This window comes from Gracilinanus agilis, chromosome 3, assembly GCF_016433145.1.
Source record: "Gracilinanus agilis isolate LMUSP501 chromosome 3, AgileGrace, whole genome shotgun sequence".
Taxonomy (NCBI): Eukaryota; Metazoa; Chordata; class Mammalia; order Didelphimorphia; family Didelphidae; genus Gracilinanus; species Gracilinanus agilis.
The window spans coordinates 169100479-169123310 of record NC_058132.1 but is presented as its reverse complement, the minus strand read 5'-3'; the positions used below and the strand labels follow the sequence as shown (position 1 = coordinate 169123310).

Sequence of the window (22832 nt, the reverse complement as noted above, 5' to 3'; positions counted from 1 at the left end):
TGAGAGGAAAAACAGCACATCATTAGGTTTGCAGTCACCACTTGCCACAATTTCTAAATGTCACTGAATATTTGTTTATGACGTCAAAACATAATCCAAAAGCAATTGTCACTGATGATGTTTTCATGACAACTTCATAACTGAGACCAAGTTAATACTAAGCATAAAGCATCCCGAAGACCAGAGGAGGCAAGCCAAGCCAATCTCTTTTAAATGTTAAGAACTATTTCCTATTTAAGTCAAAAAGACCACATAGAGAGAGAGAAAAGGCCACAATGCTTCCCAAACTGTAGTCTTCCCCCATTATTAGAATTATTTAATTAGGGCTGTCATTACTTTTTAATCACTGACTACTTAGGAGAGAGAGCTTGATATACAATGTAGATGTTATTGCAGATTCTAACCAACAGGTTTTCCATTAAAACTCAATACTGCCTCAAACCAACAGCTCGGAAAAGGTCAAGAAGAAGGCACCTGATGAAAGGAGTAATAAAAACATGCTGTTCACTCTTTCCCAGAAACATCTAATCCTTTTCCCCACCTGGCTTATATGACAACTACTAAGTTCATCTGAATGTAATACAGTGTTCAGGGTTCCTCAGGGAAACATTATTTTCATTCTGGAATAATTAGGGGAGAGAAGTCAAGAGCGAAGGTTAAAAATCCACAGCCATGGAAAGTCCCTGCTGTCACTGGCTCATAACTCCATTCCCTTTGCTTTGGTCTGGACCCAAACGGAAATTCTAGGGGCAAGTCTGGGCCAGAATTCAATGAGGCTCTTTTCGGTTAGGTGAGTTGGGGTAAAAACGTCACTTTTTAAAACGAATGGTATGGGGGAGGGAAGTCATTCAAGCTCGGCTTCTCATAAATAACTCTGAAACTGCCAAGCACCATCTGTCTTACTCCTTGACTCATCACTGAGGAGTCACCAAACAAGTCTGCAGGAATGCAAGAAAGGAGAGTGAGAGTCACAAATCATAAGAAATGTGAAGTCTGGTGCCTCAGCACATGAGAGAAAGGAGGGTTTTACCGCATTGCATTAGGTCACGGAATCACAGGCTACAAAAGTTAACTTTGACTTCCTCGTACCCAAACTGGTGCTTTTTATCCTGACAAAAACTCTGAGTCTAGAGTCATCCTCTTTCTTTCTTCCCTGACTGTCATTCACTCACTTATCAAACTTTCCAAACTTTCCGCCCCATGATCCGCTGTTCTTGGTACTGAGAGCCATACAAAGAGCTAAGCATCCCAGTAGGAGAGAGAAGATGTTTACGTAGAAAGTCAACAGAATTTTATAAAATCCTTGAGGGCAAGAACTGTTTTTGTCTTTGTATAATCAGCACACAGCGAGATGGCTTACAGAAGGTAGGTGCTTAATAAATGCATACTGGATTTGGCGGAATAACTGTACACAAGGCAGATATCTTTAAGATTTATGGGGCTCTCAGAGGAGAGATTACTGCTGGCTAGAAGTAGCAACAAAAACTCGCATGGCTTCTTTTTTCTCACATTAGAATGGAGAACAGACATTTGTTGCTGTTGCTGTTGTTGTTTTTCTGGGTATCCCCAGTGTTTAGCACAGCACCTGCTTGTTGAGTGACAAAAATGGTTTTTTGGTTCATTTTGTTTTCTGGAGGAGGTGGCACTTGGGAAGTGGCAAAAAGAATAAGATTGACAGAGATGAGGAGGAAAAGGGTCCGAGGAGCATAAGGAACAGCTGAAATGAAAGAAAAAAAGGGAACAGGGAAATTTTTGGATAATAGAAAGCAAGTGATACTATGTGGCCAGAACACAGGGTTCATGAATCAGAGCCGTACATGATAAAGCAAGAGAAATGGAAACAAATCATCTATTACTCTAAAGGCTAAGGTAAATATTTCATGCTTTTTTCCTATTGGACTTAACACTTTAAAAAAACATTAGTTTATCTTGTCTTCTCTGGGCTTCAGGGTGCCTTATGCTTGCTATTAACTTGGTCTCAGTTGAAAAAGTATACTTACCCGGCAGGCATGAAGTTTCTAAAAGCAAGGTAATAACCATGTTAACTTTTCTAAAAAAATAAATATTAATAAATGTTTAAAAGAAAAAAAGACTTCAAATAATAAAATAAAATAAAATAAAAGCAAGGTAGTAGTAAGGTGAGTCAAGCTATGCCTTAGGAGAGGCCAAAGAAGTTTAATGGAAAGAGGACTAGACTGGGAATCAGGGTACCTGGGTCCTAGTTCTGGTTTCGTTATTTCTTTGTTATGTGTCCTTGTGGGCAGACACTTCAATCACTAGATGAGCCTCTCCTAGTCATTTGAAATATAAATGGTTTGGTCTAGGTCAGGAGTTCTTAAAAACAGGATTCAAGGATTGCCTGTGTTCCTTTCCCCAATGGATCCATAATGATTCATTGATAGATTTCAGGGGGTCCAGAAACTTGGATTTGGGAGTGGGAGGGGAATTACACCTTGACCTTCCCTAAACTTTGGTTTCCTTTGTAATCCTATGAATTTTATTTTGTGCATTTAAAAATATTTTTCTAAAGAGTCAATAATTTTCATCAGACTCTAAAAGGGATCTCTATCTCTTTGTATCTATCTCTGTCTCTCTCTCCCACACTTACACACCACACACACACACACACACACACACACACACACACACACACACACACNACAGACAGACACACACACACACACACACACACACACACACACACACACACACACACAGTGTGTGTGTGTGTGTGTGTGTGTGTAAAGGACTCCTGGCCAAGATGAAAACTAAGTGCCTACTACAAACCAAAATACTATAATTACAGATATATCTGGCATCGAGGGGGGATGATGTAAAAATAGTAGGCAGGAGACCACTTAAGAAGCTTTTACTGCAAAAGAAACAAGCTTAAACTAGTCCTGTGATAATGAGATCACAAAGGACATAGGACAGTACCTCCAAAAAAGTGCTTCTCTGAGTTCTCAGCCTGCAAATAAATACCAAAACTACTCTATTGGGGATATGGCACACTGGTACTCTCTGCCAAGTAGAAAGGCTTTTAGTATGGTATTATAGTCTGCCAGGGGAAGACCTGCCTAGCTAAGAGGTGATCACCAGGAGAATTGATACTAGATGATAAACATTTTGGCCACAGTAATCCAGGAAGCACAAATATATACATATATATGCACATGTATTTATGTATGTGTGTATACACACGCAAATATATACATTTATGTGCATGTTTATGCCTACTTATGGATATCTATGTGCATGTGTGTATAGAATGATCCTCAGTTCTGTAGGATTCCCTTCTTCACCAATGATAGAGAGGGTGGTAGAACGGGAGTAGAAGATGCTAAGACAAAATTTATTCAGGATGAGAAGGTATATGTGGGATGTAGTCTTTACTAGAAGGTGTAACTATACCAATGAGAACACAGTTCTGTTGAAACAGGAAAGTATATACAATTATTAATCTTTTTCTCAATTATCATCACTGCCACTTCTAAGCTATGTCAGCCCCTGGGACTTTTATTTCTTCTGTTGACATAGTAGAGATGGGAAAAAAAACTTTCTGCTAAGCTGACCTAGCCCTGAAACTATAGAAGAGGTCAGGAAAATATAGGTCAGAGAAGCTAAAGTCCTAATTATTTCCATTTCCTTTCTTTCTCCCTTTAAAAACAAAAAACGGGAGGGCCTCTGTTAACAGTGCTATAAGAATTCACATTCAACTCAAAACAAGATAAAAAGATGAGCAAAAGTATTTGTGGAGATGGGTTACATGGCTAAAACCTCAAGTAGCTACTACAAACTACAGTGTCTCCATTATCATTACGTACAATTCATACAGAGATGCCTAACAAACTGGAAACCCATCAACTATCCCCAAATGGAAGGCACCTTTGATTTCTGGTGATATTACAGTCAAGGTAAATAGATATCTTTTTCTATCCTTTCCATCTCCCCTTTCTGTCTCCCTCTCTTTTTCCTCCCCTGCTCCTCTATAATTTCATTGGCTTGGGAAATTCTTGGTGTGAAAATTACCTCCATCAGAGCATATCAGAAATTCTTCTGTAACTGGAGTCTTGGAGAAATGCCTTGTGAAGTGAGAGGTTAAGTGAATTGCCTGCGATCACAAATCCAGTATTTGTCAGAGGAAAAATTTAAGTTATATTATCATGCCTCTCTATTTTTATGAGTCAAATTTGTTAAAGTTGAGGGTTCTGTTGTTAAGATTTTAAAACTTTCTTTGTGAGGACACTCTTAATTTACATTGTTAAAGTTTAGAGATGTCATTAGGAAATAAGAAATTTGGTTTGATGTTCTTTAACATTTGAGATAATATAGTCAATTGTGGAGGGCAGCTATGTGGCATTGTGGATAGAATCTGGACCTAGAATAAAGGAAGACATCTCCCTGGGTTCAAATCTGGCCTCACACTTCCAATTGTATGAACCTGAGGGAGTCATTTAACCCCATCTACCTCATTTTCCTCTTCTACAAAGTAACAAACTACTCCAGTGTCCTTGCCAAGAAAACTCCAATTGAGATCATCAAGCATCTGATACAATTGAACAACAACAACAATAAATTCATTTGTAGAAAAATTATTTAACTAGGTGATAAGGAGGTCCTCTAAGAACTCACTAAAATACATGCTCTTATCAATATACATGGTATTAGAGCCTGTATACTAGCACATTGAGGGGAAAGGTCTTTTTATTACAAAGGGGAATTGTCTGTTGTTATGAACTGTTTAAAAGTATTTTTATATTGTAAAATTATAATGATCAAATTCCAGAAGGTCACTTATCTGAAGGAAACTACATGATTCATTAAACAGAACCTAAAGAATAGTTGTTCACAAGATAATGAATCATTCATATATCACTTTATAGTTACAGAATGTTTTACATGCATTACCTAATTAGATCAAAATAACAACTAGGAGAGGAGGAGGAGATGGAGAGAAGTAAGAATTGCCCCTGAAGCTCTGAGGAGTGAATGACTGGTCTTCTTGCTTAATTGGAAATGAAGAAATGATAATCTACTATTAGAGCTAGGATCTGTACATCTATTTCATAACATGTCCATTATGGAATGGCTAAAAAAAACCCTCAGCCTAGAAACATGAATTAAGTAAATTTGCTAGGGAATCCGAGTTCAAAACAAAAAGAAGCAATCTCTTTTTTGCTATTGCAAAGGTGCTAAGGAAATGCAGTTCAAGAGACCAGGGTGCCATGAAGCCACAACTTTAGGTCAAAAGGGGAGCAAAGTGCTAACTTACTATAAACAGACTGGAAAACTGACCTCACAGTAGGTCGAAGTCAGAGAGGAATAGCTAAGGCAAGAAACAAACAAACAAAATAAAAAGGTGAGTTGAGATCTTTCAAGATGGGCCAGGAAAATTATCTTTGGTTAGTCCATAAGATGATCTTTGTGCTTCATAAATATGGCCATGTGTATTTAACTGCTATTTTTGTGTTTTCTTTGGGTTTATTTGTTTTGCTAAAAGGAGATGTGTTTTGTTAAAAGAAATAGGTTGTGCTTACTTAGGCTAGGAAAAATGGAGGCACATGGGTCACTCTGGGGGAGAGGCAACCATGGCTACCCTTTCAGAACAGCTGGCAAAGATCTGAAGCTATTATAATTCAATATTTTAAAGGATCCATGGTCTCTCTTGAGAGACTTAACTTCTGAGATTACGTCCCATTTAATTAATTGCTTATTCTCTCATTTGCAACATATATAAATATATATCTTGAATGTACATTGTTGTTTACAAGCTGACTCCCCCATAAGGAGTAGGGACTATGTTTTTGCCAGCCTCTAAAACCCCAAGCCTTAGTATAGTGCTTGGTACTCAATGTTTCAGTAATTAATTTTCCAGGGATAATACATTTCTCACATGATCCTCTCTCCCCAAAAGTCTTCAATGATTTGAGTACCTTTTCAAAAATTGCAAATTTCACCACTGTGTGGCCTCTTCTTACTTCTTGAAAATTATATCCTAGGGGTGGGGGCAGCTGGGTAGTTCAGTGTATTGAGAGCCAGGCTTAGAGACAGGAGGTCCTAGGTTCAAATCTGGCCTCAGACATTTCCCAGCTGTGTGACCCTGGGCAAGTCACTTGACCCCCCATTGCCTACCCTTACCACTCTTCTGCCTTGGAGCCAATACACAGTATTGACTCCAAGACAGAAGGTAAAGGTTTAAAAAAAAAGAAAAAGAAAATTATATCCTGCTCTTTACCTACAAAAATCATCCTCTCCAACCAATCCAATTAACGCAATATCACCAGGCATACTCTCTCAACCTCAGTTTCCTCACCTGTAAAATGATATTATTAGCCTCAATAGTCTTTAAAGCATTTTCCATTTCTAGATTCCACAATTCTACCCCAATGCTTTTGTTTACTATAATCTTAACAGAACTAAAAACTCAGTTCATGGTATTTCAAAATTAATGTGTGGAGTATGAGATGTGTGTCGCTCCAAACATATTCCTTTCAATTAACTTAGTTAAATCAAATAACCAAAGCACCAGTTAGGTTTCTTAAATGGCTGCAAAATATTTTAAAAGAGTTAATTATTGCTTTAAAGTACATTTTAAAAGTAAAATATCTGACTTGTAAAGGCTACACACACACACACACACACACACACACACACACACACACACACACACACACACGCATTAGTGTTATAGCAAACACTAAGAATGCTATCTCTGTAGGAAAAAAAATTGATTAAACAGTACCTTCCAGACTAGTGCTTTAAATCATAATCACATCCACTCTAGTTGGAGCTCTAGTTAATCCATTTATGCTATTAAACATTTGTTAAGTGTCTATGTAAAGTAATATCAAAATATGGTTATGGTTCTGTTCCTCTGATTTCCAAATAAAAGCAAGACTACAATGTATGGGAAAAATAAAAAAGAATGAACCAATGCATATATAGCGTGATAGAAAACCAAATCATGATTGTTCTCATTTCTAGTACTTATGGAGTAAGAAAAAAGTATTTTTTTTAACCCTTGTACTTCAGTGTATTGTCTCAGAGGTGGAAGATTGGTAAGGGTGGGCAATGGGGGTCAAGTGACTTGCCCAGGGTCACACAGCTGGGACTCTTTAACTAGAAAATGACCACTAAGAAAGACTAAGGATTTATTTAGGCTTTCGAGAAGGGAAAACAAAAGAGAAGAGATTTGCTAAAAAGGTAGCAAAGAAAGAAAGAAATAATAACTTAACATGAAAGCGATAATGTGGGACACATTTTATTCTGGGCCCCCAACTAGATTTAGGGACAAGGATCAAATCTCTTGATAGCTGAACTCAATCATTGGTTAGCGACATAAACCCAAATGAGGTTGGGTCACTGTCTAAAAGGCCTAGAGAAATCCAGTGTGTCCTTTGAGGAAAGACTCATTAACTGTAGAAAGAATAAACAGCCCAGTGCCTCAAATGCAATTCAAACTGTGACTTTTAGCACTTCACCAGAGCAAAGGGCTGATGAATCATTCAATAGCGCTTAAGCTACTGCTAACCCAACAGCATCATGCTAATGACTTCTCATGTTGGACAACCAATTGCCAAACTTATCCTCAACACTGCCTCAACTTGGCAAGACTCCAAGCAATCATTCTGAGTCAGCTTCCAGGGGCTTATAGGTTGCTAATTAGCTAAATTCTTGCAGAGGTGAGAGGGGAAGCAGCAACATGGTTGTGAATATTATTATATAGAAAATCTAATCTTCATGAAAGATTTCAACACTCAAATCAAAATCTTTATTTCTTACCAGTAGAAGACGGTGGTATTAGTTAGAAGGGGGAAAGTTTATACAACGAGGGAAAGAATGGAAGAAATGCCATGATTTTAAAAATTAAAAGTCTCTTACAAATAGCTGATTAATTCAAAACTTCTGTGACACAGAAGAAAGAGCCCTTGACCAATAGAATGTATGCTCCTTGAGGGCAGGTACTGGTTTGGCTTTTGTTTGGCTTTATATTCCTAATATTTAACATTAAATACTAGAAATGAGAGGGGGGAAAGAAAGAGGGACAGAGAAACCGAGAAAGAGACAGACAGACAGACAGAGACAGAGACAGAAAGAGACAAAGGGTAGGAAAGCTGAAATAGATATAGACAACAGATAGAGATATATATATATAGAGAGACAGATATAGCATTTATTGTTAACTGGGGGCCAGATACTGTGTTAAACCTCTAGGACAGAAATACAAGCAAAAAAAAATGGACCCTGCCATCAAGAAGTTTACCAGTCAAGTGTGTCGCATTTAATAAATGGTCCTTGGATTTGTTCATCTCAGAAGACCTAGTTTCTGGTCCAAGTTTCATCACTTACTAGTTCTGTGACCATGGGAAGCTCACTTTTCTGGTTTTCTCCCCATCATTTATAAAATGAAGATAATACCAATAGTCCTGCCTGTACCTCAAAAAAAAAATTTTTAGAGAACTAATGTGTGTGAAAGAAATCAGAAAACTGTGGATCTCTTCACATACACAAAATAATGGGAGTACTGCTAATAAAATTTTAGTAATATCAAATACATTTCTATTAGCCAGAATTCAACTGAGGAAATGCAGGGGAAGGGGAGTGGGAAAGGATGGGGAGAACAGAAGGAGGATGGGTATTTGTTTTTTAAACGTAAATGAAAACTACAATATTCTCAAGCCAAAAACGAAAAGGGTAGCTTTGCAAACTATGTAATTATATACACATTTTACACCCAGAATGGGGTCAAAGTGTGTGGAATACATATACATACACACAATGAAAACCTAGCCCATTCTCACTGAGTCATTCCTGCACTTGGTTTCATTAAAAGAACACATGGTGGATTTCTAGTTTGATGTCACTTTATAGTTGGGGCTAGAAAGGGGCGTTTCAGGACATCCTCCTTATGCTTGCCCAGGTCCAGGGTCATCTACCTCTGCAGCCTTGTAGGTTCTACTACACTGGAAATACATCCATGCAATGGTACTCTGCTAGCATGGACATGGTCAGGAAAGTTCACAAGTGATAATAGCTAGCATTTATATGGCTCTTCAGTGTTTGCACGGGGCTTTACAAATATCTCATTTTATCCTCACAATAACCCTTGGAGGTAGGTGCTATGATAAGCCCCATTTTTCATCTGAATAGCCTGATGTGTCCAGAATCAAAAAGTCTGAGACAAACGTTGAACTCAGGTCTTCCTGACTCCAAATCTAGTCCTCAATGCACTGGACCAATTGTGCCAATTAGCTGCCTAATATGCTAGACTTTTTTTTCCCTCTTTTATACAAATGACTTGACATTTTTATGGACCGATGTTTGCCTGCACAATCATCCTTAGAGAACTTAAAGGTTCAACTTTATTTTTTCTCATGTTGTCCAGATCATCCATTCATTCATCCAAGTACTTATTAATCAATTATTAAACTCATTATGACTGAGTTTCTAAACTTTTTCTGTGTCATTTGCAGGCCTTCATGTATTGTCTGAAACTTCCAAAAAAATCCCCCAAAATTTGCATTTAATTTCTTATGCCATTCCACAATAAATCAGAAATGTGATAGGGAAAGTCACAATGTGGAAGGGATACTTGTATAATATGATGGGCAGTTAGGTGTCACAATGGATAGAGCACAAAGCCTAGAGTCAGGAAGATTTATCTTCCTTGGTTCAAATCTGGCCTCTGGCACTTATTAGCTGTATGACCATGGGCGGGTCACTTAACTGTGTTTGCCTCAGTTTCCTCATCTATAACTTGAGCTAGAGAAGGATCATTCCAGTACTTTGCCAAGTAAACCCCAAATAGGGTCACACAGAATCAGATATAACTGAAACAAATGAATAACAAATGTATAGATAAGATATATACAGAGTAGACAGAGCAAAGTCTTAGAGGGAAGTCACTAGGAGTAGGAGGAGGACTTGCAGAAGACAGGATTTGAGCTCAGTATTAAAAGTAGCCACGGAAACTAAGAAGTCATGGTGATGAGGGAGAACATTACAAGCATGGTGGGCAGCCAGGCCATAACACAGAGGAAGCCTAACACTAAATAATACTATATGTTTATATTTATTATTGTTATATATTCATTATATAAAATGTACTCAATGAATATTTCAAACTTCAACATGCTACATAATTATTTTAATCATCAACTTCCTTTTGGCTATGAAAATTTAAGCATTGATTTATTTGCAGCTAAAATGGCCTTGGAGAACACCAAGTAAAATGTTCTCATTTTGCAGATGAAGAAACTGAGGCCTACAGAGGTGGAGGCTTGCCTAGGGTCACAAAGCTTGTACCTGAAGCAAGATTCAAATTCGGGTCTTCCTGATACCAATTTCATGACTCTATTCATTATTATTTATATACAGAAAATTATTACTCAGAATTAGGAACTATACCTAAAATTTAAGTATTTTATGTGTATGGTTTGGGATATGTTGGCTAATTTTGCTGAATAGGTATTTCCTCCCCTTTCTTCTTAAGAGATGACTGTAGGAGGCAGGAGGGAAAGGGAGCATATATTAGAAAATGTTGGCAATATGAAAACAAAAGCTACAAAACATTCACTTTCTTTTAAAACCCTTAATTTCTGTCTTAGAATCAGTACTATGTATTGGTTCCAAGGCAGAACAGTGGTAAGGGCTAGGCAATGGGGGTTAAGTGACTTGCCCAGGGTCACACAGTTAGGAAGTGTCTGGGTCCAGATTTAGACCCAGGAACTCCCATGTCTAGTCCTGGCTCTCAATCCACTGAGCCACCCAGCTGCCCCCAACATTAACTTTTAAAATATCTTAATATGAAGTTGATGTTCAGTGAGTAAAATGGCATACTACTCCAATTATATATACTTTTAAAATATCTCCCTTTAAAAAGGAACCATCACATAAAGAAATTAAATTTCCTCTACAAATACAAGTCAGTCCTTCCTTTGCAACTCAGTCTTAGAGAGGTGTCTATATAGTCAAGTGACTTGCTCAAAGACATTTAGTCAGTATGTACCCAAGTCTAGACCTGAAATCACGTCTTCCAGGCAATGAGGCCAGCTGATCAGTATACTAAGCTGTTTCTTACCCTTCTTAATAAAACTACTAAACTACTTTCCTTATTACCTTTGTGCTAGTAATATTAATAATTATTATGGCACTTAGGATTTAAAGAATGGTCGTCAAAAGCCCTTCAACACCCAATGGGTTCAAAATGCTCTATTTTGTTATAAGGACTTTGTCAAGTACTTAAATGACAAAGCTGAATTCAAGGAGCTTACAATCTGGAGGAAAAGACCTTTTAAACACCTACTATTTTCAGAGAAATAATTAGATTTTTGTAGGTGAATATATACATGTGTATACATTTATATAATGGCACAGAAAAATACATGAGGGCAAAAATAACTCCATATATATATATATATATATATATATAGCTGAATGGGTAACAATAAAGGTGTGGAATTATGTTTTTAAAAATATGTTTCTTATAGAAAACTAATTTGCAAAATAAAACCTAAATTATCTAATTTTATACCAGCATACTTATGTGCGTACATGTGTATGCACACACACACACACACACACACACACACACACACACACACACACACACACACATATTGATTAGGACCAGGTTATCTCAGAGCATGCTGAACATCAATGCCCATTGTTTAAAGCTGTAATAGGTCCGTGAAAAATGATAGAAACCAAACAATTGATTCAATATCATTACAGAAAAAGCACCATGGCAAAAGGAAGAAGTAGGATATGAAATCCATTTGAGAATCCATTTCGCACTTCTAATTTAAAGCCAATTGTGCCATAATTTACTTTACTAGGTCCCTATATTTTCATGAGGGTCAAGAGTGCAATCAACAGAGGTGACAATAGTTATTTGCAGCTATCAAAAGCTAAAGCGACAGCAGTAACTGAGCCAGAGACTAATAAAAATCCTAGGGCTCCTACTGAAAACTGAATTACTAAATCAACAAGCCCTGTCCCTTACCTCCATGTGAATATTATAACAAAAGCTTTTAACGTATGTCAACTTGGCATCAAACGCATGTTTGCAATTTAACTGAGTTCTGTTACAATGAAGTTGGACTCACTGGTGCATAAACCCATCATTTTGCTTCTCCATGAACATTTACAGCAGGTAAAGCAATCACTTTCGCCTTCACGTTTAAACTTACCACTTTCGTCATCTATGTTAAACCTCCCAAGGCCACTGCCATCCCTGATAGAATATTGGATCTCCCCATCCCTGCCAGAATCCTCATCTCTCGCAGTCACTTGTAACACACTTGTTCCAATACGGGAGTTTTCCTTTACAGATCCAACCACAGCAAAGTCTGGGAAATAGGGAGTGTGAAGGTTTTCATTGACGTCCACCACTTCCACCTCCACAAAGGAAACAGATGACAAAGACACCGGGCGCCCTTTGTCTTTTGCACGGACCGTGAGGTTGTAGAACTGCTGTTTCTCATAATCGAGCTCTTTGCTCAAACGAATAGCACCACTAGCTTTATCGATTTCAAATCTCCCGTTATAGTCATTCACCAAGGAGTAGCGCACTTGACCTCCCAAGCCAAGGTCTGGATCATGGGTTTCCAGCCATGCAATGACTGTACCGACTGGAAGATCTTCAAGGACCTTTACACTGTAGCTGGTTGGTATAAAAGTAGGGGAGCAATCATTGACATCATCCAAGAAAACCTTAAGAGTGACCACAGAAAATTGCTGCTGGCCACTCTCAGATTTGTCCCTGGCTTCTATTTTTAATGAGTAGTTTGCTTTGGATTCCCGGTCTAATTGATCAGCTACATAAACTATCCCAGTTGAACTATTGATAGAAAATTGCTGTGCATCCGTTAATACTGAGTAAGTCACTTCCCCATTAGGTCCCAAATCTTTATCCCTGGCTTCCACTTGAATGATCTCAGTACCAATACTTGAACTTTCTAGAATATTAACAGAGTAACTCTCCTGCAGGAAAATGGGTCTGTTGTCATTAGCATCCTCCACATTAATGGTCAGTAACCTCCATGAAGATTTCTGGGGCTTCCCCAAATCATAAATTGTAATGTTAAGAAGGTAGAGGTCTGTCTGTTCTCGGTCCATCGGCATCAGAACTTTAAGCTGGCCTGTTTCCATGTCAATGTTGAAGCAACTATCTGTATTACCATCAGAGATGGTAAAGACCACCTTCCCATTGAAGCCGGAGTCTGCGTCAAAGGCTTTTATTTTTAAGATGTTAGCACCAACTGGCAAGTCTTCCTTGACAGCGATATCAGAAGGAAAGGATTTGTCAAAATGGGGCCCCTGCCTATTAACAGAGTAAAAGTCAAGAAATCCATCTTCCAAATTTAGCTTCCCATTGGCTTTTGCTTTGATGAGGAGTTTCTCTGCTAATTTTTGTGCCACTCGAGTTTCTCGACAGCTAAAGCTCTTAGAAGACACTTTCCCTTGTAAGACTGAAATATTAACAAACATGGCATCTGCAAAATTCTCCCCATCAGTGGCTGTGATCCTGAGGCCAAAGTTACCATTCTTCACGCCAGAGTTAATCAAGGACTTTTTAAGTTGTAAGACACCTGAGTCAGGATTTAAATAAAAAAAACCAAGTTCATTTCCAGAGAGGATTTTGTACTTTACTAGTTCCAGTTCATCAATGTCTATTGCTGACACAGCAGTAATGTGCCCCCCAACGGGGAAGTCGTATGAAATGACTCCCTGGCAGGCCACTTTCTCAAACAAAGGACTGTTGTCATTGACATTTCCTATACGAATGGTCACGTTGACCTCACTTTCATGACGATAAGGTGAACCCCAGTCAGAGGCCCTCACGATAAACCTGTAATTTTCTGGAGAGGATTCAAAATCCAATTCCTCAGTTGTACGAATAACACCTGTAAACTGATTAATGGAAAATGGTAATGCATTGAGGCTGGCGATACTGTATGTGATATACCCATTCTCTCCTTTGTCCTTATCAGAAGCTGAAATGGATAACACGCTTGTACCCATGGGCACACTCTCATTAACAAAAGCTTCATAGGAGGACTGCTGGAATTCAGGAGTATGGTCATTGGCATCTTCCAAACCAATGGTGACTTGTGCTTTCAAATCACCTTCTTTGTTTGACACCGCTAGCTCATAAACTTCTTTCTTGATGACATCCAGAGGTTGAGCTGTGACTATCAAACCAGACCTTGGGTTAATCTTAAAATACTCTGCATCCTCACCAGGAGATATTCTGTATTCCACCCCTGGCGGCTCTGGGTTCAATTTAACAATGGCGACCACAACTCCAGGAGGTGAAAATTCACTAATTGTGACATTGTAGGTTTCCTTCTCAAATCTGATGGGGATGCTGTCTCTCTGGGGATTGGCAATGTGGACTACTTTTACAGCTGAAAACTTCTGGGGAGAACCTTTGTCCTTTGCTTGAAGAGTGAGATTGTAGCCATACGGAAAGCCCTCCCAGTCAATTGACTTTCTCTCCTTAATTTTGTACTCATTAATCCATTTGCCTTCCTTTACTAGGAGAAATTGTTCCAAAGGATCTCCAGCCACAATGGAAATTGATTCAATCTCTCCATTTGCACCCTCATCTAGGTCATCAACATTAACCACTGCATACGTGGGCTCCTTGTCCAATGGGAAGGGGATGTGCGTGACCACACTGATGGTTGGTGCATGTTCATTGATCCGTTCAATGTGAACAAAAAGCTTTGCCGTGCTGCTGACACCATTGTTACCATAAAGTTTCATCCCCCGGTCCACCGCCAAAACTTCGAGGTCATACCTGTTCTTCTCATCGTAGTTTAGCCTCCCACTTAGAGAGATTACACCACTTGTAGGGTGAACGGAAAAGAGGTCAACTTTGTTTTTAAAGTAATAGTAGAATTCACCATTAGAACCAATGTCGGCATCAGTGGCTGTTACCTGGGCAATGCTAGTCCTTAAAGGTGTGCTTTCTGCTATTGTAACAGAGTATGTTGTTGGTGAAAACAAAGGTCTCAAATCATTCATATCCAAAACCTGTATATTCACTTTGGTCCATGCTTCTAAATCCTCTCCTCTGACAGAACCTTTTACATTCAATAAATAATTGTCCTGGATTTCTCTATTCAGTATGGCAGAATTGCCACCTTTAGTTCTTATTCTGAGGAAACAAAAGTCTGCAATGATGACTTCCTCTGCTTTGAAGAAGCCTTCTTCATCCCCAGACACTATTCTGTATTTGATGTCCCAGGAAAGATCTGACAAGGTGATACCCATTCTGCTCTGGCTGTTGACATAGGTCCTTGCTGCCGAGTTCTCATACACTGTAGCATTATAAATGGAATGTGTAAAGTGGAAGCCCAGGGGTCCTGTCCCTGGGAGACCCTGGGAAACACTGGCCAAAAGCTTGAGAAGCAGGAGTACAAGGCAGGAGGGAGGAGGTCCTGTGCCCGTACAGCAGCCCATAGTTATATCCATCACATCATTTTTTCATCCTGGGGGGGAAAAGACAGAGAAATGAATGAATCTAAAAGGAAATAAGCGAGACCAGAACATGTGCATGTGTGTCTGTGTATGCTAAGAAGTGATGTATTTTATTTTATAGTCTATATAATAAAACATGAACACACAACAAATATTTGGAAATCTAACAAGATTGCAAGTAATTAGAAATATATTGAGTCAATAAAGAAATGCTCTGCTACCAACATTTTATTTCTTCTTTTCTGGGTGATCATGTATATTTTTAAATTACAAGGTTCATAAGCAATGTAATGCCAAAAAAAGCTCAATAAAAGCCAGTCATCCATCCATCTATCCATCCATCTATCTATCTATCTATCTATCTATCTATCTATCTATCTACCTATCTATCTATCTATCTATCTATCTATTCATCAATCCATTTATCCCTGGAAGCAAAAGACCAATAACATCTAAGTCAAAAGGCTCCCTACAAACATTTCATTCAATAAAACCCATTAGCAAATGGAACTCATAGGGCGGTTGGAATGGCAAATGGAATATCACTGATTCAGATACGAACTTAGGGTACTGCAAAGGAAGTTCCACCTATCTTGTTAGTCACCTCAGAACATCCACAGTTCTCAGAGTAAGAGGTACCTACCAAACAGACTCAACAATAGTAACAAAGTCTGGGTTGAAACATGTGAAAAGGTATACCAGTCAGTGGTTAACATTCACTAAGCACCTACTATGTGCCAGGTACTATACTAAGTAATGGGTATACAAAGAAAGGCAGATGAGCTCTGGAGGAGCTCACAATCTAATGGAATAGACAACATACATACAACTATGTACAAACAAGCTATTTTTGTTTTTCAGTCATTTCAGTCATGTCTGACTCTTCATGACCCCATCTAAGGTTTTCTTGGCAAAGATAATTAAATGGTTTACCATTTCTGTCTCTAGCTCACTTTACAGATGAGGAAACTGAGGCAATCAGGATGAAGTAACTTGTCTAGGGTCACCCAACTAGGAAGAGTCTGAGGCCAGATTCAGACTCACAAAGATGAGTCTTCCAGACTTCTTGCTTAGCACTTTAACCACTGTGCCAGTAGCTGCCTTTTTTGATCCTAAAGCAAGTGATCTTTGTTCTTGTACCCTTTGTGAATACCTCCCACAAATCACACATCCAGTGTCCCAAAGGCTTCCTCTAGAATCTTTGGCTTTGTATGATAAGCCCCAGTGAAACTTGTGGGTCATCCATCCTTCTTTCTTTCACTGGCTTGTCCCACTCCCTTCGACCCTATCTTTCATAACTCTTACCAAGCCTCAAACTATTTCCAATTGATCCAAGGTTGAAAAATTATAGAGGAGGTCTCCAATTTCAGATACAATGCATTGCTAAGAAGAATTCTCAAAATGGAGCGGGGTCAAGCAAAATCCTGACTGTGCTTGTCCTGTGTCTTCACAGCACACGCTCATCAGTCCAAGCAGGTAAAGGCAGGAAGCAGTGAAATATAGGTCCTGAATCATCAGCATTACAAGAGAGGATTCGAGAAATGTGAAATAGGGAAAAAGGATCTGACTCTTGAAACTCATGAGAGCCTCACTTAATTCAATTTAATTTCCTATACAACTGTTGGAACATGGCCCATCTGTCCCTATACAATGCTTAAGCTCGTGTGGTGAGCTGGAGCAAGAAGTAAGATTCAGGAAATAAATGTACTATGCAGCTCCTATCCCTCTCTATAGATTGGGGGTGGGAGTGCTATTAGGGAATGCCTGTCTATTTAGATGAAAAAAAGGCAAAGTAAACCTCTTTTACATAAGTCCTGTAAGATCTACAGAGTACTTTCATAATTACTTGGCACTGTTGCTATTTATCATTTCAGCTGTGTCTGACACTTTGTGACCCCATTTGAATTTTTCTTGCCCAAGGTATTAGAATGGTCCTTCCCCAGCTGATTGTACAGATGAGGAAACTGAGGCAAACAAGGTTAAGTGACTTGCCCAGGACCATACAGCTGGTAAGTACCTGAGACCAAATTTGAAATCAGGAAGATGAGTCTTCCTGACTTCAGGCTTCGTGCTCTATCTAATGAGCCACCTGGCTGCCCTCTTCATAATCATTATCTCATGAAATTTTTGCAATGATCCTGCAAGGCAAACAAGGCATGTATTTATGACCCACATTTCACAGGAGAGGATGCAGAGAGGTTAATAGACTTGTTGTTGGCATATGACTAGGAAATTAATGGAAGAGGCAAGTCCTGGACTCTGTTATTCCAACACTAATGATCTTTCTGCCCCACCATGTCATTCCTAGATTATTCTACCCGATCCTCACAATACCCATGTGAAGTTGTTTGGACAAATGTCATAGGATCAAAAGAACAAGGGTGGAAAAAGACACCGGGAGCCATATATTTAAACCCTTCTCGTTTTACAGAAGAGGAAGATGAAGGTTGGAGTAGTTAAATGTTTGCTCAAAGTCACAGAGATCCAAGAAATAGAGCCAGGTTTCAAATTCAGCACCATTTCCTGTACGTAACAGGGGATACTAAGTTTAACACATAACAGTTTATTGGTTATGAGCAACCTCCTGATAATTTCATCAGCAACTGTCAATATTACCAGGCTTTTACTAATGAAACAATTTTTACTTTCACTCTCATGAGCAGCTAAGGTGTTAGCAATTGTCACATCTAAAAGGAAAGGAGGGAATTTTAAATGAGGGTGGATGAGTAGAGCTTGAATTCAGGAAAGCTCCAGGGGAGATTGCCTAGAAACACCAAGAGCTGTTACTTTTTAAAAAGAGATCATTTGGCTACCGTCCAAGCATTCCCAAATCCCTCCATGGCGATGAGAACATTAAAGGAAGAGTGTGTTTGGATGTGCTGGTTCTGGGGCATATGAAAGCCTATGAAAGACATACTTCTTAAGGATGGTGAAGAGTAAACCGTCTAAGAGGGCTCACTCATGTTTAATTACGTCTCCATGTCATTTCTTTCATCTCCAAAGCATTTAAAAGTGCTTCCTAAGAGGCAGTCAGTCGGTATGCTCTTGTTCATTAAAGATAAAGACAAAATAGAGGAGTGGATCTTTTTAAGAGAACTGCCAGTGGTCATGTTACATCAAACCCCTATCTTCATAGCCAAAGCAAAGAAAAATAGAGGCAACTCCCTCAGGCAAAATACCACATCTGCTTTTGCTGCATTTGCCTGCTTTCTCTGTTCCTGATCACTGAGGAAGCCTAGTGAGTTCATACATGGCTGACCAGCTTCCTGATTCCTTCCCAAGGTGTCTAGACTCCATTGTCCTCACAGAGGAAAACTCTTCTCCACGCTGATGTATGGCTGTGAGAACACGTCAACAAGACTTCACGTCTCATCATGCTGGATGCTCAGTTTCCGCTTCCCAAACTACACGTCTCTCCTGGCTTTATGAAATACATGTGTTCTCCTTAAATAAAAAGGCAGGAGGGGGGCTGTGTTGGAGCAGAGCTGTTCTCTCCCACAATGACATCATCATTTGAGCAAGCAAGCATTTATCTTCATTCCTGATTGATCTTCAGTGGGCAGTGCTGTCTAACACTCTGATATTATTGCGCTCCTTGGTGTCCCCTCTCCCCATCAAGTACTTAATGGTTTGTGAGTAAATACTTACACGCACTGGGGGAGTTGTTATTATAACAAACCCTTCTGTGAGTTTTTTCCAAGCAAAGATTGTTGTCATAATGGGAATATTACTGCCCTGCACATACTATGCTCTAAATAAACAGATTGGTTCTGTCCCCTGGTCACATCACAGGCTCCCTCCAAGCCTTTTGCTCATTGAGCCTAGAATGCCCTTCCATTTACCTTGATGAATTCCTATCAGAGGCTTTAAGATTTGGACTTAAAAGGTATTTTAAAGATCATCTATTCCAGGCCTGTCAAAGAGCAGTCACAGGGGCCAGAATTGGATTGAAATGCAGTTGGCAGGAGCAGGTAGGTAGCACGGTGGATAGTGTGCCAGGACTGGAGTCAGGAGGATGTGGTTTTCAAATGTGTCCTCAAATACTTCCCAGCTGTATAACTCTGAGCAAGTCACTTAACCCCATCTGCCAAGCCCTTGCTGCTCACCTGTCTTAAAACTAATACTAAGATAGAAGGTAAGGGGGTTTTTTTAAATGTAATTGGGAAATATTTAACAAGATAAAGTAAAAAAAATAGAGTAAAATAAAGATAATATTGCATTATAAAACTAAGTGGCCTGTAGTATACTTTTGGGAGCTCCTATCTCTTTTTAAGTTAGTCTATTTTCCAAATGAAAAAATTAAATGTCAGAGAGATGAATGCTTTCTGGAACTAGTTTTAGGGCCAGGATTTGATTCAATGTTCTCTAATTTCAGATCCAAAGCTCTTTCCATTATGACATGCTTTATTCCCACAATTTTTAAAAAAATAAAAACCCTCACCTTCCATCTTGGAATCAATACTGTATATTGGTTCCAAGGCAGAAGAGTGGTAAGGGCTAGGCAATGGGGGTCAAGTGACTTGCCCAGGGTCACACAGCTGGGAAGTGTCTGAGGCCAGATTTGAACCCAGGACCTCCCGTCTCTAGGCCTGGCTCTCAATCCACTGAGCTACCCAGCTGCCCCCTATTCTCACAATTTATATGACCAAAAAAATCACTCCCTCCATCAAGCCTTCCCTTACCACCATCTCCATTCAATAATGACTTCTTCCCATTATATGTAACATATCACTTTCTTTATAACTAAAGCTTTCTTTAGTTGTTGTATATAATACAAGCATGTTAGTGTCTTATTCCCTATTGATAGTCTGCTCCATGAAAGGAAAGTTTCAATTATATCCAAACTGCAACACTAACATCTCCTATTTCGAAGACTTTCAATAAATCTTTGATGAATTAATGAAATAATCAGCCTCTAATTTATGTTTAGTTAAGCTGTTGGGGGGGCAATGTATGGAGGCTTTTTATAGGCTACACTTATTACTCAAGTTGTGAGAATTTTCTCTTACACCAAGTCTGATTCATTTAACTACAAAATAGAAATTACTCTAGTAACACACACAACTCCAATGGATTGATGGTGATGAGATACTCAAAGGAGCACTTTTTAGTTTGCAAAACAGGCCTATATACTGAAAAAAACATAACCACCTCACTAGATTTTCATGTAGCTATCTTCTTGAAAAAGTTTCTCCCTGACATAAAATAATTAAGACTTTGCTATTTTCCTATTGATCCAAGGAGACAAATGAATGTAGAAGTTTATATTTCTGTGAAATTTTGCAAAATAAATGTTAGAATACGGATCTGGTTCTAGGGTTATTTTTCTAATGTTCTCAAAAATAATTGTTAGAATATTTATTTTTAAATGTATGTTTCACTTTTTCCACATAGTGTGAAAGCTATTTTCAAGGCCGACTCTGACAGTAATGATATTTGAGATACCCTAAGCCAATGATTTATTCCACTGATACCAGGTTATTATAAAGAAAGCACTCAGTCCCCTACCTGCAAGCCTATTTTCTACAACTTAGTAACCTAATCAATAATATTTGGAAAAATCTCCAAAGTGATCATCAAGTCATAAATCTTTCAGACATTTATTTTCAGATGCAGTTCTGAGTGGGCCTTCACTTTCTGTCTTTCTCTCATTCTCTGCTACATTTACTATAAGTCACACTGAAGATTATTTTCATGAGGATGAGCACCAAAGAGATCCATTAAAATACCCTGTCCTTAGCCAGTTAAGCTACTTCTCAGGGGGCTTTTACTCTTACTCCATAGGCTCTGAATAAAGTCTGATTACCATCCATTAAATTGGCCCTGGTAAAGCAGCTTCTTTAAAAACCAAGCGTTTTGAATGGCTTTTCTGAATGGGTCCTATGGTGTGGTAAAGGGATCTTCTATTTACTTTCTATCCATCTTTTCCCGTCACATATTCACTTAAGAGAGCTCCCTAATGCACCCATCACGAGTGCTTGGGAAATGCAGTGTGATCGATTATAGAAACAAAGAACAAAGCAAACCGTGGCAAATGAGGAGCCTTCTCTCTACAAGCATTCCTTGTCAATGCCTGTTACAGTTAGGAATTAAGAGAAAAGATGAGAGAGACTTGGTGTTGTAATTCGAAAAGCCTAGTCAATAATTGCTGAAAAATGGGGTGAGTGACTTGCTGAGTCCGTTTTGGAGGTCACATCGGTACCTGAACTATAAAAGCAGGTAAGCTTAAAAAGCACAAAACGATTCTATATATCTCCTCTACTATTTGAGAATGTAAAGCACAGCTATTGCAAAAGTAAGATAATGTTTTTAACTCAAAAAAATCCCTAAAGAGATTTTAAGAGAAATAATTAAGAATAGAGAGTTGAAGGCACAGAGGACCAAGGGGCTTGATGATGAGTGCACTGTTGATTCATTGGGAAGAGGGTTTCACAGTCAATTATTTCCAATTCAAAAGCACTTATTAATTATCTACCACAATCCAAGCATCCCGCTTGGTACAATGGCTACAAAGGCAAAGACCCAACAATTTCTACTCTCAAGAAGCTTGCATTTTACATGGGTAAATTAACTACATATATAAAGATGAGTAAATTTTTAAAAAATACATGTAAAGTAACTTTGGAGGTAAGTAGGACCCAAATAACAACACAGGAAATCCTAGTCTTTCCCCATAGTTTTCTAAGTAGCTGTTCAAGAATCAGAGCTGTGTCCAGTGCTAGCATCAGGAAATGGGTCCTCATTGGTATCTGCAATATTTATTTATGAAAAGCTATTGCTTCAGCTCTGTCCTGTGCTCTCAACTCCCTGGCAAGCATTTTCCAATTTGGAGAAACCTTAGTTATATAAGGATATCTGATCTATGGGCAATACCAATAGGATTTTTGCCTTAAGAGGAAGAGTTCTAGATCAGCCAAATATTTCTAAACCTTATCTTCTGGAGAAGATTATTCTCATTTTTCACATCCTAATGGGAGCATTTTTATGTTTTCAAGCAGCCCAAATACTTTGCCATCTGTACAGTAATAATTATGACAGCAAATATTTATATAGTGCTTTAGGGTTTGCAAAGTGCTTTACAAATACTATCTCATTTTATCCTCACAACAACCCTGGAAAATAAGTGCTATTATTTATCCTTTTATCACAGATAAGGGACTGAGGCAGACGTGTTAAGTGACTTGCCCAAGATTACATAGCTAGCAAGTATTTGAGGCCAGTTTAAGCCTTCCTGATTCCAGATCCAGTGAACTGGAATGCACTGTGACACCGAGGTCATTGTGGTAAGCATATGAATGAAATTTTATTCTCTTTTTACTACTAATAGGCTATGTTTAGGATTA

General features: G+C 38.6%; 1 protein-coding gene across 1 annotated transcript in view; it reads right to left on the bottom strand.

Annotated features, from left to right (window-relative positions):
- Positions 1–15483, bottom strand: part of FAT3 (FAT atypical cadherin 3) — a 553803-nt gene extending 538320 nt beyond the window's left edge. Inside the window, exon 1 of the mRNA XM_044668995.1 lies at positions 12192–15483. Within this exon, the coding sequence (XP_044524930.1) occupies positions 12192–15483 (3292 nt within the window). The remainder of the gene's footprint in view (positions 1–12191) is intronic.
- Between the last annotated feature and the right edge of the window lie 7349 nt (positions 15484–22832).